The sequence below is a fragment of the Suillus paluster genome (assembly GCF_016628075.1).
Source record: "Suillus paluster strain FC165 chromosome Unknown EDB91scaffold_149, whole genome shotgun sequence".
Taxonomy (NCBI): domain Eukaryota; kingdom Fungi; phylum Basidiomycota; class Agaricomycetes; order Boletales; family Suillaceae; genus Suillus; species Suillus paluster.
In genome coordinates, this window is record NW_024537709.1 from 50,671 (window position 1) to 76,148 (window position 25,478).

General features: G+C 49.8%; 9 protein-coding genes across 9 annotated transcripts; 4 read left to right on the forward strand and 5 right to left on the reverse strand.

Annotated features, from left to right (window-relative positions):
- Nucleotides 1-2,592: 2,592 nt before the first annotated feature.
- Nucleotides 2,593-3,828, reverse strand: EDB91DRAFT_1063450 (uncharacterized protein; the record flags this gene model as incomplete). The annotated part of the gene is made up of 1 exon (XM_041314618.1): nucleotides 2,593-3,828. One exon carries the CDS (start codon nucleotides 3,826-3,828, stop codon nucleotides 2,593-2,595), a length of 1,236 nt encoding a protein of 411 aa, XP_041170040.1.
- Nucleotides 3,829-5,745: 1,917 nt separating this feature from the next.
- On the reverse strand, nucleotides 5,746-6,988 carry EDB91DRAFT_1087820 (uncharacterized protein; the record flags this gene model as incomplete). Its single annotated transcript, XM_041316296.1, has 7 exons — nucleotides 5,746-5,786; nucleotides 5,835-5,876; nucleotides 5,952-6,011; nucleotides 6,083-6,219; nucleotides 6,332-6,528; nucleotides 6,612-6,644; nucleotides 6,944-6,988. 7 exons carry the CDS (start codon nucleotides 6,986-6,988, stop codon nucleotides 5,746-5,748), a joined length of 555 nt encoding a protein of 184 aa, XP_041170041.1.
- On the reverse strand, nucleotides 6,944-7,750 carry EDB91DRAFT_1172857 (uncharacterized protein). Its single transcript, XM_041320269.1, has 3 exons — nucleotides 7,476-7,750; nucleotides 7,236-7,426; nucleotides 6,944-7,170 (listed from the first exon to the last, which is right to left on the reverse strand). Exons 1-2 carry the CDS (start codon nucleotides 7,648-7,650, stop codon nucleotides 7,377-7,379), a joined length of 225 nt encoding a protein of 74 aa, XP_041170042.1. The 5' UTR covers nucleotides 7,651-7,750; the 3' UTR covers nucleotides 6,944-7,170; nucleotides 7,236-7,376.
- A 4-nt stretch (nucleotides 7,751-7,754) lies between these two features.
- Nucleotides 7,755-8,269, reverse strand: EDB91DRAFT_1255657 (uncharacterized protein; the record flags this gene model as incomplete). The annotated part of the gene is made up of 2 exons (XM_041324018.1): nucleotides 7,755-7,766; nucleotides 7,817-8,269. 2 exons carry the CDS (start codon nucleotides 8,267-8,269, stop codon nucleotides 7,755-7,757), a joined length of 465 nt encoding a protein of 154 aa, XP_041170043.1.
- An 816-nt stretch (nucleotides 8,270-9,085) lies between these two features.
- EDB91DRAFT_166520 (uncharacterized protein) lies at nucleotides 9,086-10,805 on the forward strand. Its single transcript, XM_041326289.1, has 7 exons — nucleotides 9,086-9,465; nucleotides 9,517-9,659; nucleotides 9,716-9,826; nucleotides 9,878-10,061; nucleotides 10,112-10,182; nucleotides 10,232-10,321; nucleotides 10,377-10,805. Exons 1-7 carry the CDS (start codon nucleotides 9,276-9,278, stop codon nucleotides 10,494-10,496), a joined length of 909 nt encoding a protein of 302 aa, XP_041170044.1. The 5' UTR covers nucleotides 9,086-9,275; the 3' UTR covers nucleotides 10,497-10,805.
- A 5,770-nt stretch (nucleotides 10,806-16,575) lies between these two features.
- Nucleotides 16,576-17,532, forward strand: EDB91DRAFT_1255660 (uncharacterized protein; the record flags this gene model as incomplete). The annotated part of the gene is made up of 4 exons (XM_041324019.1): nucleotides 16,576-17,028; nucleotides 17,083-17,093; nucleotides 17,154-17,253; nucleotides 17,323-17,532. The coding sequence occupies 4 exons, from the start codon at nucleotides 16,576-16,578 to the stop codon at nucleotides 17,530-17,532; spliced, it is 774 nt and encodes a 257-aa protein (XP_041170045.1).
- Nucleotides 17,533-18,218: 686 nt separating this feature from the next.
- On the forward strand, nucleotides 18,219-19,561 carry EDB91DRAFT_1172912 (uncharacterized protein; the record flags this gene model as incomplete). The annotated part of the gene is made up of 6 exons (XM_041320270.1): nucleotides 18,219-18,285; nucleotides 18,339-18,477; nucleotides 18,964-19,183; nucleotides 19,216-19,275; nucleotides 19,355-19,396; nucleotides 19,445-19,561. Coding segments are annotated over exons 2-6 (551 nt in total), but the record flags the coding sequence as incomplete, so codon positions are not given.
- Nucleotides 19,562-21,708: 2,147 nt separating this feature from the next.
- EDB91DRAFT_1087823 (heterokaryon incompatibility protein-domain-containing protein) lies at nucleotides 21,709-23,792 on the forward strand (the record flags this gene model as incomplete). The annotated part of the gene is made up of 7 exons (XM_041316297.1): nucleotides 21,709-21,724; nucleotides 21,762-21,828; nucleotides 21,887-23,289; nucleotides 23,359-23,360; nucleotides 23,417-23,444; nucleotides 23,507-23,703; nucleotides 23,763-23,792. The coding sequence occupies 7 exons, from the start codon at nucleotides 21,709-21,711 to the stop codon at nucleotides 23,790-23,792; spliced, it is 1,743 nt and encodes a 580-aa protein (XP_041170047.1).
- On the reverse strand, nucleotides 23,771-24,662 carry EDB91DRAFT_1271072 (uncharacterized protein; the record flags this gene model as incomplete). Its single annotated transcript, XM_041324578.1, has 1 exon — nucleotides 23,771-24,662. A coding segment is annotated over one exon (693 nt), but the record flags the coding sequence as incomplete, so codon positions are not given.
- Between the last annotated feature and the right edge of the window lie 816 nt (nucleotides 24,663-25,478).

Here is a 25,478-nt window from a genome sequence, read left to right on the forward strand (position 1 = left end):
TTTCGATGGGTTGTCCCCAAACAATGTTTGAGAACTTGTCCAGACCGAATTTGAGCGCTGCAAACTCTAATAGGTACAATTTGTAGCGTTGTTCAGCTAGTGACATGCGTTTGGAGGCGAATCTGATGGGATGTAGCTTCTCTACCCATTTCCCGGTTGGTGTTTGGGTTCAGATTTTCTGTGATAGGACGGCTGCAAACCCTTCTAGGCATCCATCCATGGTGATTATAAAGGGTGACCCGTCATACCGGGGGCCTTGGACAACCGGTCTTGAAGTTATTGCAATTTTGAGGTCTAAAAATGTGTCAGTGTGTTCTTGTGTCCAGTGAGGTTCAAGTTGGAAATTGTTCATGGCTTTTCGATATGATGTCTTGTTATACGGGGCCGTGAGCTGGACTTTAGCGATGAGGTTGTGAAGTGGGTTTTCTCGCTTTGCGTATGCTTTGATGAGGGAGCAGTAGTGGCCCATTAGACCTAGAAATGAAACGAGGTTCAGTGCATCCTTCGGGCGTTGCCAATCAACGATGGCCGCGAGTTTTGAAAGGTCTGGTTGTACTCCGTTCGGTCTGACTGTACTTCCTGCAAATTCTGTCTCCGTTACACAAAGGCTGGTTTTTGCAGGGGCTATGGAGAAATGGCATTGTTTGAAGTGGTCAAAGATGGTGTTGAGCTTGGTCATCATTTCCTCGAACGTATCTGCTGAACATCTTCCATCATCCATGAATAATTCCATTAGCGAACTGAGGAGGAGATCATGGAGACACATTGCTGTGGTTTCACAAAACGTGGTCGGCGCTCCTGTTATGCCCATTGGCATTCGCTTATACCAGAAGTACCCCCGGCCTTCGACGTAGAAGACCAGGTATGGTCTCCACTTCTCCGGTACTTGGATTGCATAAAACCCCACTGCAAAATTGAATACTGAGAGATATCTGTGCCTGCTGAGTCGTTGCTGTTTGGCCAGTATGTCCCCTTGTGGCATTGGCACTATCTCCATTACTTTGTTGAGCTGTGCGAAATTTTGCGTGAGTCGCCACTTTTTCGGAGTGTTTTGCCTGGGTTCTGGCTCTGGGGGGTCTACTTCTTGCTCTGGGAGGTTGAAGGCCGGTTCTCGTCCTTCGGCTGTGCATTCCGTGTTGACTCGGTGTTTGATTTCATCCCATGATAGGCCTGTTGCCTCATGAGTTTTTTGTGCGATGACCATTGTAGCTGCACACTTGACGAGTTCCGGTGGGGCTCATTCAATCATGTTGGCTTCTAGCATTTCATCTATTCTGGCACTGAGAAATTTCGACTGTTCTAGGGTAAGCGGTCGTTGGTGGGTGTGTAGGTTGAAGGTTGCGTTCTCAGGGACGTTAAGGTTGAGATATGCTCCCGGGATTGGAGTGATTTCTTTCAAGGATAATGCGAAGTTTTTCGCTCATTTCCATACGAAGTCTTCTAGTTGTGTGCGTTGTTCTTGTGAGAGGTCCTCACCGAAGGTGATCAATGACAGAATTTTTGCGACTCGTGCAGGGTTTTCTGGCCATGTGTGTCTGGTGTAGATAGATCGGTTTTCGTTTGCCGGTAACTCTGGCAATTCACGGAATACTTCTTCCTGTGGGTGGTTTGCCTCCTCGTCCAGTATGACGCCTATGCTCAGGTTTGCTGCTGCGGACATGCGTTCTTCTGGTTCTGGTTCAGCTTGGTTTGTTCTGCTGTTGGTGAGTCGGACTCGTCTCCAGATTTGCTTAAGGTGTTTCTTGTCTTGCTGCTCCGCGCTCATAGGTGTGTGTCTCCATTGACCCATTGGTTGGTGCGTTGGGGTTTTTCCGTTAGCTTCGCTTTTCAACAATGTATGTTGGTCTGGGGCGACTTGCCTCAAGGGGGGTGTATTCTTACCCTCCACTAAGATTGCTCGTTGTTTGATATCCATTGTTAAGCTTATCCCGTCTTCGACCTGTTGCATAGCATGTGGGTGTGCGACTTGGTTCGTTAGCATTGTCAACTGTGAGTCGTTTGGTATCTTGATTGAATCGCTCAAGTAGTCGTGTACAGCTCTGAAGGCTTGTAACATAGGCTTCCCAAACAGGAAGGCCCAGCCGCCTCCACTGTTGAAGACTTCGAACTGTCCTTTGGTGCGTACTCCATTGAGTTCGATGACTCCTGACCATTGCGCTTCCAAGGTGACTATGGTTCCGTTTGCCATCCGCAGGCATTTCGTTGACGGGCCGAAGTTCTGTAGCCGGTGCTTGACTTTGTTGAATATTGATGAGCACATTGTGGGTACCATGGCGCTGTCATCAAAGAGTGCCCGGATCCTGACCAGTTCTCCATTTGGTCCTTCTAGTTTGACTTGGTGAATGAATGGGACTGCTTCGCCAGTTCCTATTTGCGCCTTATTGAGTGATGCATGTCCTGCCGTGTACAAGTCAACAACATTGGTCTCGTTTGTCGTCGGGGATACATGTGCGTCAGGTGTAACTAAAGGTGCGCTTGGGATCTGGGGGCTTGTCTGAATCATCTGGTCCTCACATGGTGCCTCCGCGCATGCGAGGACCTCTGTCCTAATATGGGTCTCTGCTGTTCGTGGGGTCAGTGTAATGCCCTTATCTACACCGACCCATCCCCTTTTCCCTCGCTCTGTTCTCCTCCTCCAAACTGCTCGTCTTCGTATGCATATACAAGTGAGATTGGCGTGGCTGTGAAGCGATTAAAGGCACCCAAGACTCTACTCAAAACCGCTCTCCAAGCAGCTTCTTTCCTTTCCAGACGTGCTGTATCTCCCGGAGGAAGTACGCAGTTACAGCTGTTGTGTCCGTGTGTTCTGCACAAGAAACATTCTCCTGAGCATATTGTCGCTGTCCCTGGTTTGAGCGGGTAGCCTATTTCATGCATGACCCCTGTGTTCTCCCCCCACTTCGCATTCCATTGTACGATTTGGGCTGCGTGTGCTGCGTGGCCTGCTGTGGTGTCTGGGTGGTGGGGGAAGGACATGATGAGGAGCTTGATGTTCGTTCTCGTTTCATCTGTTATTGCAATGGGTTGTTGTGGGGTTGGCTTGCGGTTGTACGTAGGCTGTGCATTCTGTTGGTTCTGGGTCGCCGGTGTTCTCATGTATCCACTACCGCCTGGGGGTGCTGTCTGGGGGTTTGGCGTGCTGATGGACATTCTGCTGAGTTGGTTTTGGAGTGCGTCAACTGGGTTGGGTACTGGTGCTCGTTGTCGGATGCGAGCTAGGTCTATCCTGAGGGCATTGAGCTCCTGTGCTTGCAGGTTATGTTGCTCCTGTTTCTCTACCAATCTATTCCCCCTCAGCTCCATAACTGCCTTTGTGAATTCTGCCCAGTCCTTGTATTCCTTGTCCTTAAGTAGGTCCTTGACGATGTCTGGTAACATGCTGCGCACTTGCCAGATCATCGATGTGCCCTGTGCGATTCCCGTGTTCATGGCTAGTTGTAACGTCTTCACTGCCCATGCAACGTGTGTCCAGCATTCCCGGTCGTATAGCATTGTCTTCTTCCCAACTTCCGTACTCTGCAGGGTGTGATCTAAAAGCTCCTTTTCATACTCTGCATTCGTCTTTTCCACTACTTTGATTGGCGGCCAACGTGCTTCGAACGCTGTGATAAATGTGGTCCATGTGGTTTTGCTCGCGACTGGGATGTTCTTGAACCACATTTCAGCTTGGGAGCTGGTGCCTAGGTAATCTCCAAACGCGTCTAGCTTGTCGGTGCTCACGGTCATGGACTGCTGTCTCATTGTACGGTTGAATGACTTCAAGAAGTCTGCTGGGTTCTCTGATGCACGGCCATCGCTGTGGAAGATCTGCAGTGTCTCTGCAGGCATGTCATTCTTGGCTTGTGTGATTGTGAAGAACGTGGCTAAATCGTAGTCTGGTGCTGCAGGGATAGGCTTGAGTGGCTCTATTTTTGCGTAGCAAGGTAGTGGTTGGAAATCGAGTGGAGGTAGCTGCAGGTCCAATTCTGGGACGTCTAGCTCAGGGAATGGGATGTTATTCTGGTCTTTGTTTTCGAGGCTGCTGAGGGACGAGCTGTCCGAACGATATGGTGTGTTATGCGAAGACGATTCTGGTGTGTCGAGTGGGGAGGAAGCAGTGGATGTTTCCATTGACCAGTTGGTTTTTGAGCGGATGTTGGTTATCGCAAATCCTGTTGGTGCTCTGGGTCTTAGGCTGCTAGGCATCAGTTTCCAATGGAAGTCCACATAAATAGTTGGAGTGAAACACAGCCCTTTTTTAATGTACGCAGGTGTTTTGAGAACACCTGCCGTCTAGCTTGGCCTTTTGGGTGTAATGCGACGTAATTAAGCTGCTCTTGCTTGTGATAAGGTTGTTGGTGTTTCTGAGTCGAGGGTTCCGCGTTCTCTGATTGGCTGGTTGAGAACAAAGACTGTGACTAAAACTGCGGCTAAATGCTAATGCTGAGATGAACGTGGGTTGGTTCAAATTCGCTCTGTTCACCACGATGGACAGGGTGGTCGGACTCGAGCTGTGATCTAGAGAGATGCCTTGCTCGGTGCGTGTTCTTCTGTGCTACTGACTAGCCCGACAACTTGTGCTACCCTGCTGACTTAAGCCTCGGAATGAGCCGCTCGGCTTCTCTTCTCCTATGCTGCGCCCTTGGGACCCCTACTCCAACGGGGAGATGTCATCAGTGAATTGGTGGAGAAATGAGAAGGATATATCCCACGGTAAGTAGAGCTAAGAGCACCTAAATGCACCTCGGCCTCACTTTGCTGACACTGCTACGTACATAGTTCAATGAGCATCCAGCGTCGTTGAATTCCATGTGACTGAACATTTCAAACCGCTTTATCAATCTAGATTGGTATCATCTTCGTTTATTTTTATGATACAGGATTTACTAGAACCCATCCTATTGGGTCCACGTTAGCCCCTCCTGTCACATCCGAGAGCGGCCGACCTGCAGGCGTCAAGCGCTTAAGCAAGGCGTAAGAAGCAAAGATCGTACGGATGCAGAAGAGGTACGCCAAGACGCTCGCTGCGGTTGTTTCGCATCCCGCGCTTCAAGCATTTGTATTATGCCCACAGGTCAGTTCCCTCCACATGGCATAAGCGCTCAATATGTCAGTCGCATTTAACAAACCGAGTTCATGCGGGACACTGCAGACGAGGTGTCGATGTGCCCCTCCGGACATCATATAACGATCTTGAAATCGCGGCGATCTGCGATTGCTAGTCGGACTTCGCAGCTTCGGTTAAAAAGTCCTCCACAAAATGTCTCGCTCGACGATGAGAGTTCATTGGTTCCGATTCCCGCCTTCACGAGCGCGTTGAGAGGTTGGGCGAATATCAAAGAATGACTGGCACCGGATGAATATTGGTTCTTGAACGGTACCATAAACTTCTTCCGCAGGAGAAGTCGAGTCTAAAGGTGGTCTGCATGCAATGTTTGAAACTATTATTCTCCGCTGGCATCCAAAGCAAAACTGCAATGAAGAAGGCCAAATGCTAAAGGTTGAAGACGCCGAGCATCCTGTTGAAATGCCGAATATAATTTTCGACACAAATGGAGATCAGATCAGATCATAAAGCGGCTTTGGCCATTCCTTCAGAGATGATGGTTCCGACCGCAAGTCAGCTCTTTTCACTCCAGCGTGCTCATAGGAAACCTTGTGTGTGTTCTATTTCCCGTCACCGCATCAACTGGTTAATGTAGATAACGGAAGAGAGATCCCCGGACTGATCGGCAAGATCTGATGGTGGGTTATACGGTAGGACATTCAGCGGGTTGCAGTGCGCGCGGCCCCGTCCAACGTGATATCTGCAATGTGTTAGACAATTGTTCTGAATGTTCATAATCTAAACCTACTGTAAGTCATCGACGCCCAGGCGGTTTGCAAAAGTAGGGGATCTGAAATATATCAGTACATGCGGTGGAACATCAAGTCTGCTGTTTACAAATGAAGGTAGGCCACTGGACGCATACCTATGACTGCACGCCACTGCGTGTGAGGGGTGATACCGAGAGCCCGATGGACAATAAGTACTGGAAAGATACGAACAGGTGAAAATGCTTACGAAATCTCATCAACGCAGGGGGCGTTGAAAAGCGCTCACTACCAATAACACTGGCAAGAATGAATCCAGTACTCTCAAACTGGTGCCAGATGCCCGAACCCGGTCTGCTAAGTTCACGACCCCAAGAAGATATGATCCGAGCAATACCAATGATGAGCCAATCGATTGCCGCAAGACTGACTGTCGTCCAAAATACGATACAGGCATTGGCATACAACGAACCAAGTGGGTCCTGGACGAAGCGGCATGGTTTCCACAACATCTCATTTCGAAGGGTTGACAGCGCACAGTTCCATGTCCATAGTTGTGAGTGAATTCTTGGTATTGAATGGTGTGGATGCGGAGATGGTGGTCGCAATGAGTCGCATACTATTACTAAGGTATGCGTGATAAGTGTCGTAATTTCCGTGAAGCGGATAGTTTGGAGGGGAGAGTACGAGATGCGCAGTTAAAGAACGTGAACACGCAGAGCCTGGTGCTGTCGGCTGCGGAATCGACGATATGCTGAGACGCGTTCCCCAAAATCGTGAGATTCGACGTCTGTCCATTTGGGAGCACATAAGCTCACCTTAATGTACTGAGGGGAAACTGTTCCAGGGGACTAATAGCAAAGTGAAAAGAGAGCTGTCGAAGCGGAGCACGAAATGTGAATAAGCATAACATGCGTAACAAAGAGTGAAGTAAGGCGTGCTAACACTCACTAAAATACTTACCCGAACATCATCAAGACCGCTTAGAAGCAGCCGCACAACCGGTCACTTCCATGCTGTCCACCTCCTGCGGATCGTTGTTGTGAGGTTTCGGCGAAGGAGTAGAAACATAGTTTTCACACCCGCTGCAGCGTTGCACTATAATCGAATGGATAAGATTGGAAAATTTGGGAAAAAAAACCGAGCGTACCTCTTTACCTCTGCGCAAGAGTAACATCAATAATAGGCAATGCATGACCTGGATGAACGAGCAATTGTTGATAGGCGGGCTTTTAAGGTAGCCGGAGAAGTAGCAGAGTATCAAAGGTAAGAGCTAGTGCACGAGCCTCAGTCAACGGTTAACGAGACTGAGGTGTGGGGACGGGTGTCTGTCGCCTTAAATATGTAGCGCAGAATGAAGTAAAGATACTCGTAACGCTGAGGATAACAGGATGCAGTTTTTCGTTAGTACGCACGCCATATTCAAGAAGCTATGGTCATACCTATCCGAGCGGTCGTGTACGCCTGTCTTTCTGACACTGACGAGTTGAACTGCTGCACTGTATGTCTACCACACGACGCTCCGGACCAACTCGCCAGCGCCCGCGATGAATACGCCACTTTATTAACATGCGACGAGCTTGTTATCGTCGATAGTCGAAGCTGCACAGAAGTGTGTGAGGTTGATATCTGTCTGTACTTGGAATTAGGTTCGAAATCTAGAGAACGAGGCAGACGCTCACCACTGGTAGGAGGAGCTATATATGCTTTCTCCTCGATGCTTCCCATGCAGCAGTCCAAAAGCGTCTCATGAACCGTAAGATCAACAAGGGTGCTGTTATCATCGGAGGGAGGTGAAGGAGGCGTGGCAGCACAAGCTATGGAGTTGTGAGGAAAGAGGGCCAGAAAGGATCGCATGTCCAAAGAGGGTTATTGGGAGTGACATGCCAGAATAATACTATATGTGATGCGTGGGACTATGTTATCGTCGTGGATAGATGAATCTGGAGGAAGCGCACACGTTAGATGTCTGTCTGTACATGTCATCAGCATTTGAAATATGAAGTACGAGATAAATACTCACTGTATGTCTTCCCTTATAGCACCACCCCGACACTTCCCTCACAGCAGCTCCACACCGTCTGATACGCCGAGCGATCAACGAGTGCACCCTCACCATCGATGCGGCAAGATGTGTCCATGTTTGAAAGATCGAAGGATACGTGGCAGCGCACGCAATGGAGTTGGGGTGACGGGGATTGGTCGCAGGAGAAACGGGAGACGATGGTGAGTGTGTGTGGGGAGGGCGGTGGTGGTGGTGGAATGTTTGAGGAGGGACGGAACGTATGAGGTCATAGAGGGCTGTTGGATCTGTTACCTCGGGCTGAGGCTCGGGCTCGGGTTCTGGGGAGTGAGAATTGGGCTGGGGAGAGGAAGAAGGGGGTTCTGTGTGAGAAATTGAGGGAGATGTCGAGGGTGTATGTAGTTGGGTATTGGATGAAGGATCGAGCCTGCGAGCGAATAGACCAAAGACCATCGTTTATCGTTCTGACTGACTGCTCTGCTCGATACTTGAAGATAATGAAATCAGGAAACAAAGGAAAGACGGTATAAAAGATATCTGGAAGCTAGTAAATTATAATCTGTAGCGTGCCCTTCTCCTCGTCGCCTCGAGGTCAACGCGTGCAGCATACCACCTGTATACCAAACAAATACAAATACAAATCAAACGATGGCAAGTCGCGTTTTCCTGCTGACCCTGTCACTGCGCATTGCAACGTTCCATGCTAACTTGGAAAAATGAAATCAGCATAGCATTGCAGAATTTTGACGCCCAAGGCTAAAGATCTGCGTATGGCATGAGGGGTCCGCTAGTTCGGGTGTACCTTATTGGAATTCTGCAAGCAGTTGGATAAAGTCTGCCGAGGTGCCGAGTGAGTCAAGTGAGTAGTGTAAGTATAATGGACGACCGCTGTGAGCAGTAGTAAGTACGTAATATTCACCCCCGTATGATCTCAATGGATATGCTGGTGGGACAACACGTCTGTCTTTGGTGCAAATGACTACTATGCGGACTCTGGAGCTTTACTTGGGGGTTAGGTGAGGATGGGGGGTACTCTAGACAAGCAAATATATGTGTGAGCTGCCACTTGGCCGCAACACTTATTACGTTACACTGCTTACTCAGTTTTGTTTGGCTCACTCGGCACCTCGGCAGACTTTATCCAACTGCTTGCAGAATTCCAATAAGGTACACCCGAACTAGCGGACCCCTCATGCCATACGCAGATCTTTAGCCTTGGGCGTCAAAATTCTGCAATGCTATGCTGATTTCGGTTTTCATGTGAGGAAATGGAGACGAACACACCCGAGGCTCTGCCAAACGGCATATAAGTTGTTCGTCAGTGGGGTTTCAAGTTCTCTTCTAACTCCCCTCGCCGTGCGTCGGATTGCTCCTATCTTCATCCACCGTACTCGTCCATACGTCCCTATCCACATCTTTATCGCTTTTGTCCACTGTTCAAAGACGGACCAAGGCTATCATGGGAAACTGCCTGTCAAAGGCGCGAACGCGTTCCAGTAAGGGCCAATTTGGTGACTTGTCTGATGATCGTGCAAAGGAGAACAAATTATCTCTTGTTGGGCACACCAGCAACTATGGATCAGCGCTGTCACCATATCCTACCTCTGCCGCATTAGCAATGCCCTTGCCCCCTCACAATGATGCCAAAGGTATTTATTCCCCTCCGAAGTCTCACTCGACATTTACGATCCCACGACCAGCTCCATTTCCGACGCGAGCGGAGTATCTCCGCCAGCCTTTGCGTGCAGAATTGTTGCAAGATGCGCTTCAGACGCTTCGCAATTATGACACGACTATCATCATGGATGATTCTTCATCTATGACTGGTTCGCTGTGGAATGAGGTATGATGTTTGTCGTATTCCTTGTCCATGAGGGCTGAAATTCCCCTCCTGTTTAGGCAAAACAGGCTCTCGCCACGCTCGTCGATGTAGCGAGCAAATATGACGCCAGTGCCGCTGGTATAGACATACAATTCTTGAACTCCAACGTAACCATGACGGGAGTTACGGTAGGTAGCATACTTGCACATCACAAATCGATCCTGATGACCCTTCTATAGGACTCCAGAGTTGTCCACGAGCAATTCGCCAAATTCCAGCCCTGTGGCCCAACCACTGTTGGGAATTGCCTCAGTATGATCCTCGGCGATTATTTCCGTGACCTGTATGCTGCTAAGAGACGGGAGGATGGATGCAAGAACATGAAGCCCCTGAATGTGCTCATCATTACTGATGGCGCGTCATGTGAGTCTGCGCGACACCTAATGGCCGAATTCCCTGACCTATTCGCGTAGCGGACGATGTAGAGAGTGTGATCGTCTATTTTGCTAGGCTACTTGAGGCCGACAAGTGGCCACCCGGACAGGTGACTACGCATCGCTTCTTTATTGAACTTGGTGCCGACAAAGCTATAGATCGGGGTACAGTTTGTTCAGATAGGGAATTCGAGGCATGCAGCACAGTTCCTTAGAAACCTGGATGATTTGAAGCAGGCACATGTACGGGTATGCCATAACCTTACCTCACGTATCATCATCCATTTACTAAAAGCACCGTCAGGACATCGTCGACACAACGCCCTATATCGGCCAACTGAGTGCTGACATGCTTATCAAGGTCCTCGTCGGTGGTATTAATCGCCGCGTGGACACGAAGGGTGGTGATTCGGTTATGTTTTGAGTTGCAATACACTCGACAAAACACCTGTATCATATCTGGAGCTAAGGATTTGTCGTCAGCTCAGTACCCAACAAATCTTCCTGTAGCAAATATACCTATGCATGTACGTAGCCTTAGTAATTTACCAGTACTGAATCATGAGTCTCAGTCTCCCAATGCGAATGCGAGAGCCCCAAAATCAGGTGCAGCCTTAGACATCCCTCTCGCCTAGGTCTTGCTCCCCCGGCGAACGAAACGCACAACACCATCCAGTTCCGACATCCAGATCTGACCGGGGAGATCGCCTTTATATCAAGCCTCCCTCCAGGTGAGATTCAGGGACTGAGATGTAAAAATATTAATGAGAGTCATATCAAGGTGAACGTTGAGGGCCGAGCGTTGACGTGCGGACCAGAATCGGGTCAGCAGCGACTGCGACGGAGTCCGCATAAGTACTTCTGAGCCATAACCTCTAGAACATATCTGAAATTACTGGATAGTGAATAATGCATTCGAAACAGTAGGTTCCGTTGCGCATCCTATATTCGGCCCTCGACATAACTCGATGGGATGAGGTGAGTACAGGGTATCCGATGCCCTGGCAAGTACTGATGGAGCACAGCGTCACAGCCATCGTGTTAGAATGCCTTTTTTTTGAGATTCATGTCTCAACAAGAGTTGGACACGGTTTCAAAATGGTGTGCTTGAAGTCGCATGATCACGGTTGCGTTCTGATCTGAACAAACGCTTAGCGATGGCTCGCCATAGAGTCTCAGGACTGCTCAGGAGTTGTGACTTGCGGAAACCAGCTATCGTCAGGAAGCTGAGTTACTGCCCTTGATTGAAATCAAAGTCACCCACAAATGGCACATTCAAGAGGTAATTCCCCTGCGATATTTATTTCGCCTCCGTGAATCACACAATTTAAGACTAGAACAACACTCCAAAATGAGACGGTGCTCACCTATGGTTCAGCGAATGGCAGCTTCCCGGAAATCATATGTGACTCCACCTGCGTTTAACTCCAGCTGCACAAACCGCGTCCGCGTTCGACGACCAACTAAATCATGCCAGAAGACACCGATTCCTCTTACACAAGCTCAATCTTGGTTGCACGCCACTGAAATTTGAATGCATATAGCTGGAAATTGTAATGTAGAAGATGAGGCCGAAATAATGAAGTAAGCTCACGATCAAGCTCTTTCCCAACCAGTGCCGTTGCTGTGGGGCATAGCATGGAACGTTGCAATGCGTAGCGACAGGGAAACATGCACACGACTTGTCATCGCGATCGTGGAAATGCTTTGATCTGTGTTTGTATTTGTTTGGTATATACAGTGTACGACGGATTACCGACTGAGGGAGGTGACGCCGTCGGTGACGCCCGGCTAAGAAAGGAAGCGTCACCCATCCAGTACACCGTTCACCTGCCGTTTTCGGACGTGCTTTCGGCTGCCGCTCGGTCGCTCGTTTTGGTAAGTCCGTTCTCAACCCTGCCTTGTCGTCGACGTCGACGTCGTTCTCGCCCCTCACACAACAACAACAGGACACCCGCTGGCACCCGCGAGCCCTGCCGAATGAGCAGCGCAGACACTGCACCAATCACTCGACAGCACGGGACCGTGATGGCATAGTGCCCCTTCCTCCAAAACGCCTTTTTTCTCGTGCTAACTACTGTACTCAATCCCCGACATAATTCGTAATTTTATCATACCTACGCGACTCTAATTTCCGTTTCCCGTGTTTCAGACTCGAGCCCACACTGTCAGGTCCCTGCCACACTCAATATCACACATTTTCACGTCAATTCACGGGGCTCGGGAAAGTACAAAAACGAGACTCGCTCGGCGTGCAGTACCACCCGTGCTCAACCTCCTGGTAAGTCTCCATGCTCTTGTCTGCGATGTTTCCCAGGTTGATGTGTTCCCTTCGTCGTTTCAGATCCCTTAACCATGAGTTCCGACGCGAGCCACGCACCTGCAAAGATGTGTCACGATAACCCATCTGACGTCTTCGACAAACGCCCTGCTAAGCGCCCGCGGGTTCAACTGCGAGTTGGCCCAGCTCCGCATCATGCCCCTCCTGTCTCTTCGAGTGAGCACCTTGCCTCCAGGGCAAGGCAGAAGTGCCGCGGTGCTGGCACTGCACCAGGTGCGTGTCTCTTTCGATGTGTGTGTGTTTGCTGGCGGTACTGACAGTTTGCTGCTCATAGGACCAGGTACCGAACCTGTCGCATCATGCCTCGTTGCTGGTGCTCACCCTCCCATCCCTGATGGACTGATCACCATGGATCCTAGCGAGATCTCCGTCAAGGACCCGTCGCCAGCTCCCTGTGCAGCCGCGCTTGTTGAGCCGTCTGCTGCTGCCTCCGATGGCATGCAGCGCTCCCTCGATGCACTGGATGTGACCTCCCACGAAATTCGGCTCCGCCTTGTGGCGGAGGAGCGTGCCGACAAGGGTACCAACGAGGCATATGCACGCCACGTCCGCAATTATATCACCTACTGGGACAGATACCAAGCTGAGATGGTTGCTGATACCCCAGCATGGACCTCTGTCCCCGCGCTGCTGATCTTGGCAGCCAAGGTGCTCATATTTCTCAACCACGAGCGAACCCGAGAGAAGGTGGGTTCCTGAGCCTGATGGCTCGTTGATCTATGCTGATTGACTCCTCCTTTTTTCATCAGCGGAAACCAGGATCGAGCAACACCATCCCTGGCTCGAATGTCGGGAAGTCCGTTATCCAGCAGGCCATCAGTGCCCTTGAGGACTGGCGGATGAGCCACTACCACCTCTACCTTGGTGTGCCTGAGGCTCAAGTCCGGCTGTGTGACGACAACCGCATCCGGCAAATTGAGTCTGCTGCCAAACATGACGAGCCGAAGCGTGCGGAGAGCTCCCAGGTACTCAAAGCCTCTGGGACCACTGTCAGGTCAGTGTTCCTTTGCTCGTTGTGCCTGTTTTGAGGGTCGCGATTGATGTCTCTGCCCTTGCCCAGATGCATACACCACCGAAGAGCTCACAAAGTGCTCGGCATGGTGCCTGACCAAATTCTCGGGCACTCGTCAGGTGTTTGTCGGTCTCCGTGACCGTGCCATGCTGCTATTTGGTGCCTCAACAGCATTGCGAGGTGAAGGCACCAGAATGTTGCAGCTGTCCGATCTTTTCCTCTCTGAAGTTTGCATAGATGACATTCAGTTGGGGTACACTGTCCCGGTGAGCAATCACACAGTGTTTGTAGTCAGTATTAGATCAGGGCTGATGCCGCTGTGTGGTGTATGTATGTAGGTGCTCGTGGCACTGGCTGACAATGCGAAGAGCAACCAACATGGCCGTCTCGACGAGCATGGCACCCTGCGACATTTTCATGTAGAGCTCTGCCCTGTCGGAGCCCTTGCCATGCTTCTTTTCGCGTGCTTTCACATAGTCTCACAACCTGTCCCTGAATTTGCTCCTGAGTTCTCGAAGGTGGGATATGGTGAATTTGGCCACCGGTCGTGGTACGACCTGTATGTCTTCTGGGGTGAGAGACCTGACAGGCAGATGTCTTATGACAGTGGGTGTTTCTTTCTGCGTGCTCTAGGTACAAAAATCGGGATCATCGAACCTCCCCACAGATCACTACGACCGAGTCAAGCTCATACACAGCAAGAATGATATTAGCCTGACGAAGGCCACGCACGCCACCCGACACTTCACGGCGAAGACTGCATGAGCACATGGGGCATCTGGCAATGATGTGAAAGCCATCGGCTGCTGGAGTGTCAATGATGCCTTTGCCAACTGTTACGACCGTGCCCTCCCGCTCGAAGGGCTGCTTGGTGCGGCCATGTTCAATGCAAGGAAGCCCGAGCAGTACTTCCTAGCTCGGGACCATCTCGGTAAGCTAGTGTCTGCCATCTGACAGCTTGCCCTCACCTGTGATTCGAAACCAGAGCCTCCTGCAGAGCTCCTCTCGCAGATTTTTCCATGGGTCGAGCAGGAGAGTGCTGCCCTGCAGCAGCGAGAGGCAATGCTCGGTCCGTGCGGGACGGGATATTGCCTTGAAGGGCTTCCTGCGACTCCTCATGTGGCTCCGTCGGGTCCTTATACAGGATGCTGCTGTCCTATTTGTCAAAGACCCAACATGCCCAATATTTGGGTTTGCACCCTTTCGAGGTGATGTGTTCCATGAATTTGCAGCAAGCTCGACAGCCGTGCTCACCAGGGTCGACAAGGAGGCCCGGTTGGCACTGCAACACCTCCCAGAGCAGTATGCCCGAAGCATGCAAGGATTCGTCGCATCATCACGCCTTGCACAGGAAGAAGCCAACCGAAAGAATGCAGAAGAGCTTGCACTGCTTCGCGAACAGGTTTCACGACTGGAGATGGCAGCTGAGTCTGGTCGACCTCGTCGTCGTCGTCATGGTGAGTCACAGTCAGCAGTTTTTCACACACAGGGAAAAGAAACTGATAGGTCGAAAGGTGCTCTGCCTGCCACTGTAGTACCTCCAGTGGCACTCGGTCCTGCAGTTCCTCCCCTCAAATCAGCCACAACAGCAGCATCAAGTGTATCTTCAGGCCCACAGATCGCTCCACTTTCACTCTTCCCACCCCCCACTGCTCATCCTGCCCCTCCCGCCATGCCCATCATCATTCCCCCACCAACTTCTGTGGCTACCAGCACTGATGCTGCTACTGCTGCAGACCTCGATGCTCGTCAGCAGCAATGGACCTCTCTGGTGGACTGATTTGGTGCCGAGCGGCTGCTGAAGCATAGCTGGGAGTGGGTATCAGGGGATTATCTTCCCCTGTACACCTTCCAACCTGTCACCCGCATCATGCAAGTTTGGGATGAGTATGTTGCTGGGTTGAATGGATTTCTCGCAGTCCGTGACCTTGACGAGCGCTGGCAGGCACGCTGGAGACGTAACATCAGCACTCTGCGAACAGAAAACTGCCGACGGAAAAAAATCACAGTTCTGGTCGAGACACTCGCACGGAAGCCGAACTGGAGTGTCAACCTGGCACTCCGTTTTCTGCGCGAGAAGTACGAGACCCACCCTGACCTTAAAAAGCCTCGCACGTTCTGTGAGTATCTGCAGAAGGGGGGTGGGAGTGGCACCAAGGATGCACTCGCAGCAGCTGCCAATTACCCTTGATTCATCTCTCGCTGACAGTCTTCTTCGCTCACAAGCTCGATCGAGCTCGATCTTCTCTATTTTCATTGGCATAATTTTTTCATACTCTACCTCTGTAATGAGCACATATTGTAGTATCACAGTTTTTCTCGAAAAGATCTATTTGATTCAGCAAAAAAAAAAAGAACTAGGATGGTAAGATGACGAGAATGCTGTGAGAATGCTAGCGGCAACCTTCAGTTCGAGAACACCACCGGCAAGAGAAGAATTGCACCCACAGACAATAAGATGAGAATGCTGACAACTTTCAGTTCGAGAATGCCACAGCGAGGCCTCGGGAACGGGAACAGAGGAGGTTGTCTTGGGAGGAGTTGTCTTTTCGAAATGGGGAAGAGAGTCGTCTGCAAAACCGGAAGGTCAGGTCATCTGCAAAATGAGGGACTCACACCTCTCTCTCCCTTTGTGGTATTACTGACCCTCGGTTACAAGGCCATAGTAGCATGGATCTATAAAGAAAACTAAGAGGACACAGCTGAACGAGAATGCGCCAAGGAAGAGGAGTAGAGGAAACACGCACGGAAACACACACCAAGGAGCAGCTGGCAGCCTGCAAGATGTCTCGCTCTTGCTCGCAGTGTGTTCTCGTCCTCATCGGTCGGCATGTATTCGGCGGGCAGCGGCAGGCTGGTAATCCTCCCTGCCTATGTACTCCACCGAGACGATGGCGTCACCCAAGCGTGTACCGGCGGGTGGCTTCGTGACGCGCAGTTACCTTTTCGAGCGGCGTCACCCGTCACCTCGGTGGCGCACCGAAACCCGGATACATAGGTGGTATGCTGCACGCGTTGACCTCGAGGAGAAGGGCACGCTACAGATTATAATTTACTAGCTTTCAGATATCTTCTCTACCATCCTTCCTTTGTTTTCTGATTTCATTATCTTCAAGTATCGAGCAGAGCAGACGGTCAGAACGATAAACAATGGTCTTTGGTCTATTCGCTCGCAAGCTCGATCCTTCATCCAATACCCAACTACATACACCCTCGACATCTCCCTCAATTTCTCACACAAAACCCCCTTCTTCCTATCCCCAGCCGAATTCTCACTCCCCCGAACCCGAGCCCGAGTCTCAGCCTGAGGTAATAGACCCAACAGCCCTCTATGACCTCATACGTTCCGTCCCTCCTCAAACATTCCACCACCACCACCGCCCTCCCCACACACACTCACCATCGTCTCCCGTTTCTCCTGCGACCAATCCCCGTCACCCCAACTCCATTGCGTGCGCTGCCACGTATCCTTCGATCTTTCAAACATGGACACATCTTGCCGCATCGATGGTGAGGGTGCACTTGTTGATCACTTGGCGTATCAGACGGTGTGGAGCTGCTGTGAGGGAAGTGTTGGGATGGTGCTATAAGGGGAGACATACAGTGAGTATCTATATTGTACTTCATATTTCAAACACTGATGACAGATACAGACAGACATCTAACGTGTGCGCTTCCTCCAGATTCGTCCATCCACGACGATAACATAGTCCCACGCGCTTCGGTAGGGTACCACAGCCGGAAATGCAAGCACAGCGTATCCGTCTCCGCCAGTATAATCACAAGGAAGAAGGCAAATGCGAAAGCAGTCAACAATCCCTCGCCCAGGTCAGCTACTAGTGCTACCGCTTCTAAGGCATCCGACTCGCCCAAGCCCACCGCAAAACCCATGTCCAGACTTCCACATCTTCACTTTCAGTGATGCTCACCCAACCACGCAACAGACCCCAACCTAAATCCAACCTCCACCAATCTGACGTCGCTTCTCCCACCATAGACGGCGGTTCCGAGAAGGAGAAGGAGAAAGGGACGAGGGAGAAGGATGGGGATGGGGATGAGAGGGGGCGAGGAAGGGCGAGGAAGGCGAAAAAGAGTCGTGTGGGTTGAGTCTACCCTGTTTGAATCACATATAGTATTATTCCGGTGTGTCTCACTCCCAATAACCCTCCTTGGGCACGCTATCCTTTCTCGCCCTCTTTCCCCATAACTCCATTGCATGTGCTGCCACACCTCCTTCACCTCCCTCTGATAATAACAGCACCCTTGTTGATCTTACGGTTCATGAGATGCTGTTGGACTGCTGCATGGGAAGCATCGAGGAGAAAGCGTATATAGCTCCTACCAGTGGTGAGCGTTTGTCTCGTTCTCTAGATTTCGAACCTAATTCCAAGTACAGATATCAACCTAACACACTTCTGCGCAGCTTCGACTATCAACGATGACAAGCTCATTGCACATAATAAAGTGGCGTATTCATCGCAGGCGCTGGCGAGTTGGTCTGGAGCGTCGTGTGGTAGACATACAGTGCAGCAGTTCAACTCGTCAGTGTCAGAAAGACTGGCGTACACGACCGCTCGGATAGGTATGACCACTAGCTTTTTAAATATGGCGTGCGTACTAACTAAAAACTGCATCCTATTATCCTCAGAGTTACGAGTATTTTTATTTCATTCTGCGCTACATATCTAAGGCGACAGACGCCCGTCCTCACACCTCAGTCTCGTTAACCGTTGACTGAGGCTCGTGCACTAACTCTTACCTTTGATACTCTGCTACTTCTCCGGCTATCAACCCAGTTGCTCGTTCATTCAGGTCATGCATTGCCTATTACTGATGTTCCTCTTGCGCAGGGGTAAAGAGGTACGCTCGGTTTATTTTCCCCACTTTTTCCAATCTTATCCATTCGATTGTAGTGCAACGCTGCAGCGGATGTGAAAACTATGTTTCTACTCCTTCACCGAAACCTCACAACAACGATCCGCAGGAGGCGGACAGCATGGAAGTGGCCGGTTGTGCGGCTGCTTCTAAGCGGTCTTGATGATGTTCGGGTAAGTATTTTAGCCAGTGTTAGCACGCCTTACTTCACTCTTTGTTACGCGTGTTATGCTTATTCACATTTCGTGCTCCGCTTCGACAGCTCTCTTTTCACTTTGCTATTAGTCCTCTGGAACGGTTTCCCCTCAGTACATTAAGGTGAGCTTATGTGCTCCCAAATGGACAGACGTCGAATCTCACGATTGTGGGGAACACTTCCCAGCATATCGTCGATTCCGCAGCCAACAGCACCAGTCTCTGTGCGTATTCTTTTCTTACGTTCTTTAACTGCGCATCTCGTACTCTCTCCTTCAAACTACCCGCTCCACGGAAATTACGACACTTATCACGCATACCTTAGTGATCGTATGCGACTCATTGCGACCGCCCTCTCCGCGTCCATACTATTTGATGCCAAGAATTTCCTCACAACTATGAATACGGAACTGTGTGCTGTCAACCTTTGGAAGTGAGACATTGTGGAAACCACGCCGCTTCATCCAGGACCACTTGGTTCGTTGTATGCCATTGCCTGTATCGTATTTTGGACTACAGTCAGTCTTGCGGCAATCAATTGGCTCATCATTGGTATTGCTCGGATCATATCTTCTTGGGGTCGTGAACTTAGCAGATCGGGTTCAGGCATGTGGCGCCAGTTTGAGAGTATTGGATTCATTCTTGCCAGTGTCACCAGTAGTGACGCCCCCTGCGTTGATGAGATTTTGTAAGCATTTTCACCTGTTCGTATCTTTCCAGTACTTATTGTCCATCGGGCTCTCGGTATCACCCCTCACACGCAGTGGCGTGCAGTCATAGGTATGTGTCCAGTGGCCTACCTTCATTTGTAAATAGCAAACATGATGTTCCACCGCATGTATGTACTCATATATTTCAGATCCCCTACTTTTGCAAACCGCCTGGGCGTCGATGACTTACAGTAGGTTTAGATTATGAACATTCAGAACAATTGTCTAACACATTGCAGATATCACGTTGGACGGGGTCTCGCGCACTGGAGCCCGCAGAATGTCCTACCATATAACCCACCATCAGATCTTGCCGATCAGTCCGGGGATCTCTCTTCCGTTATCTACATTAGCCCGTGGATCCCGAATATGATTTTCGACACAAATGGAGATCGGATCAGATCATAAAGCGGCTTTGGCCACAACTACACATTCCTTAAGAGACGTTGCTTCCGACCGCAAGTCAGCTCTTTTCATTCCAGCGTGCTCATAGGAAACCTTGTGGGCGTTCTATTTCCCGTCACAATATTCAACAGGATGCTCGGCGTCTTCAACCTTTAGCATTTGGCCTTCTTCGTTGCAGTTTCGCTTTGGGTGCCAGCGGAGAACAATAGTTTCGAACATTGCATGGAGACCACCTTTATACCAACGCCATCGTCTAGCATACGCTCATCCAATCTTCTCCCACTTAACAGACGGACTTACGCATTCTTGTAGATGTGCGCAAGGAGACAGCCTCGCACTGCTTATATCAACAAAGCCCGTACTGACGACAGTGCTCGTTCACATCGCTGTCAACTTCATCTTCTCGAAAAAGACGATGGACACTTCCTTGTACTTGGCACTTCGCACATACGGCATGCCTGCCTTTGTCTCGATATCTCTTTGCTATGGTTCATCCTCAACAAGTCGCGGGTACAGGCAGTGGTTCCTGCACTGCAAACACTCTTCAACTTGCCAAGTTAAATGAGGATGACGCACGGCGTGCTTCTTGAATTGTTTGAATTTTCGTTCATTCAATTCAAACAACAGGTACTCGTGGCTGCTTCCATAGGGTATAACGACACCTTGTCATATGATGACGCCGCCTTGTGGGACGTATCATCCAAGTCTGTGCGCACTCTATTCATGCTCTTCTCTAACCTGGATTTCACACAATTGATTGACTTCTCCTGCGTTTATGGTACAGTTCAAGAACCAATATTCACCCGGTGCCAGTCATTCTTTGATATTCGCCCAACCTCTCAACGCGCTCGTGAAGGCGGGAATCGGAACCATTGAACTCTCATCGTTGAGCGAGACGTTCTGGAAGACGTTTTAACCAAAGCTGCGAAGTCCGACTAGCAATCGCAGATCGACGTGATTTCAAGATCGTTATATGATGTCCGGAGGGGCACATCGACACCTCGTCTGCAGTGTCCCGCATGAACTCGGTTTGTTAAATGCGATTGACATAGTGAGCACTTATGCCACGTGGAGGGGACTGGCCTGTGGGCATAATACAAATGCTTGAAGCTGCACAGCACGCGGAATGCGAAACAACCGCAGCGAGCGTCTGTAGGTCGGCTGCTCTCGGGTGTGACAGGAGGGGCTAACGTGGACCCAATAGGATGGGTTCTAGTAAATCCTGTATCGTAAAAATAAACGAAGATGATACCGACAAGTCGCCGTGCAATATCAGATTGATAAATCGATTTGAAATGTTCAGTCACATGGAATTCAACGACGCTGGATGCTCAGTGAACTACGTACATAACGGTGTCAGCAAAGTGAGGCCGGGGTGCATTTAGGTGCTCTTAGCTCTACCTACCGTGGGATATATCCTTCTCATTTCTCCACCAATTCACTGATGACATCTCTCCGTGGACGAACATGGCTGCTCCCAGTCTTCCAGGCGTTGGTTATCGGACTGGACGGTGAACACTGAGGCAAAAGTAAAAGTAAACGCCTGATGCTTGCAGTCGATAAACAAGGGTGAGCAATGTGAGAGTTATCGTTCAGATGACGCGCGACAATAGTGCAGTACGCTTGTGGAACTGAGAAAGAGCCTATACGGCAGAGTGTATTAGCAGGGAACAACTTGAACAGCGCTGAATCATAGCACTAATATTTGCCAGCCACGAGTGTGATAGTCATTCACCTGTGGGAACCTTGACAAAGTACCAATCCAGCTCGCACTGCAGTTTCATTTGCAACGTCTTGCTGTAGCTACATAGCCTACTAGATAAATCACAACGAATACTCGGCACAGGTCTCCGCTTTGAGCGCTCTTGTATAAAATGTCGTTTGGATCGGGTCCCCGCATTTCCCTGCCCACCTTGATACCACTGCTAAACGCATCTTCGAGTCTGCATCGTATTGCCACCAGCCTGAGGTAAAGGTTTCTACTATGTCCAACAGATACTCAGGATGCGTTCGATTGATGATGAACCTGGATGAACAGATCAGAACGAATTGTATTGGCATTGTACCGCTATCAGCAACTTTGCTACTCGCCTGAGGTATGTACAAGTGTGGCCGTAAGTAAGATGCTGAAGTTCACCTAATAATTTGTAGCCGATCGCGTCTATAGAGACGTTTTGCAGCGCTACCTGATCGTAACATTCATTGACGCCCACGCAAGGTGAGAGGCATTGTACGCTACATGTTTTGTCCCACAAATTCATTGAGGTTTGTGATAGTTTAACAGTCATGGATCGATCCACAAAAGACCGCCTAGACGAATTCGATCAGCATGTGATGAACCACATCCCGATCCGCCTTATACGCCTGTCAGACATGACGCTTGTTAGTCGTGAGGATGTGAGGGAGCACTTCAGGGCGCGTTTTCTTCAGTCTTATCATCCACCATCGAAAACTGTCAAGTACGCCACTCTGTCTCATCGATGGGGCGAAGGAGAGCCCAGCTATGATACATTTGAAGAGATGAAGAAGTCCGAGCTTAAAACTCCAGGATTTGAAAAGCTGATGAACTTCTGCGAAAAGGCTAGGGAGTACGATGTGGAATTTGCGTGGTCGGACACTTGCTGCATCGACAAGAGCAGCAGTGCCGAGCTCGACGAGTCGATTCGCTCCATGTTCCAGTGGTATCGCAAGTCGGAGATCTGCATCGCGCATCTGGCACAAAGCAAGACAATGGACGACATACCGCGCGACGAATGGACGGAGAGAGGTTGGACCTTACAAGAACTCCTTGCACCCATCCGTATCAAATTCTTCAACCAGCACTGGATACCCATGACGCGTAATCCGAATGACAAACATCCTGACACGGAGCGCTCCGGGTGCATCATGTTGAGCACTCTGGAAAGCGCCACTGGAATTCCTCGTCGTGACATCTGCGACTTCGCTCCAGCTGCATTTTGGGTGAATGAGCGGATGCAGTGGGCAGCCAGACGCAAAACAACAAGGGTCGAGGATATGGCCTACTCCCTGATGGGAATATTTAATGTCAGCCTGCAGATCGCGTATGGAGAAGGAGAGCGCGCTTTCGGCAGGCTCATTGAAGCCGTCATGCAGGATGGCGACCCTTCTGTCCTGAACTGGACGGGCCAGGCTGCAAATTACCACAATTCGCGTGCTGTTCCTCGATCACCGCAGTGCTTCGTGGGCGGTCGAGGGTTGGATCTTGGATCTGGGAGACTGGATATGACTATGACCAGTCTTGGACTGCGAGTCCCTCTAGTGATACTCCCTCTCGATCGCCGTTCGACAAGGGACAATGACAATAAAATGCACGTGACATTGGAATGCTCGCTGTGTCCAGCCATCAAGATTGATAGCGCTAGCGCCAACGAGATCTTCAGCGGCCCTGGAACACCGTACGCAATCGGGATTGTCAACTATTCCGTCATCAGTGATGGAACACGCGAATTCCTAATGATCAGGGGCAAGTCGGCTGGCTTCCTCCTGTTCAAACCTTCACCCGAACGCGCTTCAGAAGCTTCAAGACCGGTTAACTGTGTTGGGCTTCAGTTTGTGCCTTCCCCGGAGCAGGTGGCGTTTTCATGGAAGGCGCTAAATGGAGGCTTGGCCGAGGTTCACTTCCCGAATATCTTGAGTGACGACATTTTTTACATTAGTCGTGAGTACCTAGAGATTGTCTACCTGTAGCAGTTCCTCTACGATAGCGAACATCGCCAGGACTAAGTAGTTGTAAGTAGTGTTGCTAACTGTTGTCTGCTTGGGATATGCTTTACTGTACAGTGTAGATGACCATCATCACCTTGGAGACTGCATGTGAGTTGTGTTCCCCTCGAGCAGAGCGTGATAGACCATGATCTAAATCGGCTTGTCGCCAGCACCCTCCTCGCTTAAGCTTCAAAGCTTCATTACGCATTACTCACATGGCCCAGCATATATGGACCTTCGCCCTGCTGACCATTTAGCGGCCAGAATGACCCTCCCTTACCCTCTCTCCGCCAGCGGTAACCAGCCTTCGACGGAAGATCTCACCGCACAGTGCACTAAGGCACTCGAAGAAGACCAGTCTCCCATAGTCAGACTGTCTATATTGTTCTCACGCACCCATGAAGTCATGCCCACACCTTTCTCCAGCTATGCGCCATTCAGTGGCGTGCAACCTAGTCCTCGCCCACTTAAGGAAGGCCTGTCCGATGCTGTAGCAGTTTTCTCTTTTTGTCCCCGTTCTATTAGTCTTAGTCTCCTCCGTTCTCTCTATCATCATGCGCACAAGCCCAAAAACATGATTTCTACCACTTAAACTGTGTAACTCACGGAGGCAAACTAAGTATCGTATGTGATTTACCCCGGAGTTTTAAGCTCGGACTTCTTCATCTCTTCAAATGTACCAAGATCATGCGCAACCTGGATACTTTCACTATAGATGATGTTGAAACTTCTGTTGTTAGCGATTGTCATAGTGGGATAAAGAGTTGCAGCTCCTCTGGGCGTGATAAATGACATATCAGCGGTGGTTGGACAGTTGATGATGACCCTTATAACATCTTGTTTGTCCCTAGATTCAGTGAGAGTGATGCGGGCTCCGAGGTGGTTGAATTCTGTAAAAGTTTGGACTGTAGATCGCATAATTCTGTGTATGGTGGTAGAACCGGTGACAAAAAAAAGGTCGTCGGTTAGAAATCGTGCCATAGTGTCGAATTCTCCCGCTGCAACAATGATATTGAGATTGTTGGTGGGATATGAAGGTGAACCTAGAATCATGTTGAGAGCGCAAGATCCAGTAATCACACCGCGTGTGGCGGTTAAAACGGCGAAGAATTGATGGCGACGACACTCAGAAAGGATGTACAGAGTCAGGATCTGGTGTTTGTATTTTTCTATGAGGTTGAGAACTACCCCACGCATGGTCGTGCACGTCTGCGCAATATTGAGCAAGTCTCGGAGGTTTAAGCCGTCTAGTATTGCAACTACAAGCTCTTTGGCAAGTAAAACTTGAGTGGAGTGTAAGTGGTATGGGTGGCCATATGTGATGTGTCTCGTTCAATCAATTTCATATTTTTGACAGTGGGTAGCGCGTACGTGTGAGGTTAACTTTCAGTTGAACGCACAGCTTGACGTGGTAAACGTAATAGCACACGATGCTGGTGGAACGCCCGCAGGGATTTGCCGGGGTTTGTGTGCACGAAACATTCCGATATCTACTATTGTAAGAACGGGGCGTTTGATGTAAGCTGGTGGCACACCGAAAATTAGTGGCTGATCGTGGCTGATCGTTAACGTCGGTGTAAATACTACGAAAGAAGTGACATAACAGAGTTTTAAACTCGTCAGAATAAAAACATTATTGTCGGAATAATTTTAAAATCACACAATAAATGGTGGCATGAACAGTGCCCGTGCATTCGGGAGAAGCAACGCTGAAAGCAATAAGAAAAAGTATATCGGGATTTGCCGGTGTTTGTGCGAGTGCACGATTTAGAATGAACTACTGTACAAGTACTTATGTTGCAATGTACATGACAACAGCGACCCTCTGATTCTTCAACTATGGAGAACACAACCTTCAGTCAAACAGCATCTAAGTTGTTGGTCAGTGGGGTTCAAAGTTCTCTTCTAACTCCCGTCGGATTGCTCCTATTTCATCCACCTACTCGTCCTACGTCCCTGCATACATCTGTATCGTCTGTGCACCGTTTCAAAGACGAACCAAGGCTATCATGGGAAACTGCCTGTCAAATGGGCCATCACGTTCCAGTGAGGGCCAATTTGGTGACTTGTGATGATGATCGTGCAAAGGAGAAACGATTATCTCTTGTTGGGCACACCAGCAATTATATATCAGCGCTGTCA

What these genes read in the sequence shown, in the direction of transcription:
- EDB91DRAFT_1172857 (XM_041320269.1), bottom strand. Translation starts at nt 7,650, where the DNA reads ATGCGATCCTTTCTGGCCCTCTTTCCTCACAACTCCATAGCTTGTGCT. An exon ending in TATAGCTCCTCCTACCAGTG is followed by an intron (nt 7,427 to 7,475) that starts GTGAGCGTCTGC and finishes TTCCAAGTACAG; the next exon opens with ACAGATATCAACCTCACACA.
- EDB91DRAFT_166520 (XM_041326289.1), top strand. Translation starts at nt 9,276, where the DNA reads ATGGGAAACTGCCTGTCAAAGGCGCGAACGCGTTCCAGTAAGGGCCAA. An exon ending in CCCTCACAATGATGCCAAAG is followed by an intron (nt 9,466 to 9,516) that starts GTATTTATTCCC and finishes TCCCACGACCAG; the next exon opens with CTCCATTTCCGACGCGAGCG. An exon ending in CTGGTTCGCTGTGGAATGAG is followed by an intron (nt 9,660 to 9,715) that starts GTATGATGTTTG and finishes CCTCCTGTTTAG; the next exon opens with GCAAAACAGGCTCTCGCCAC.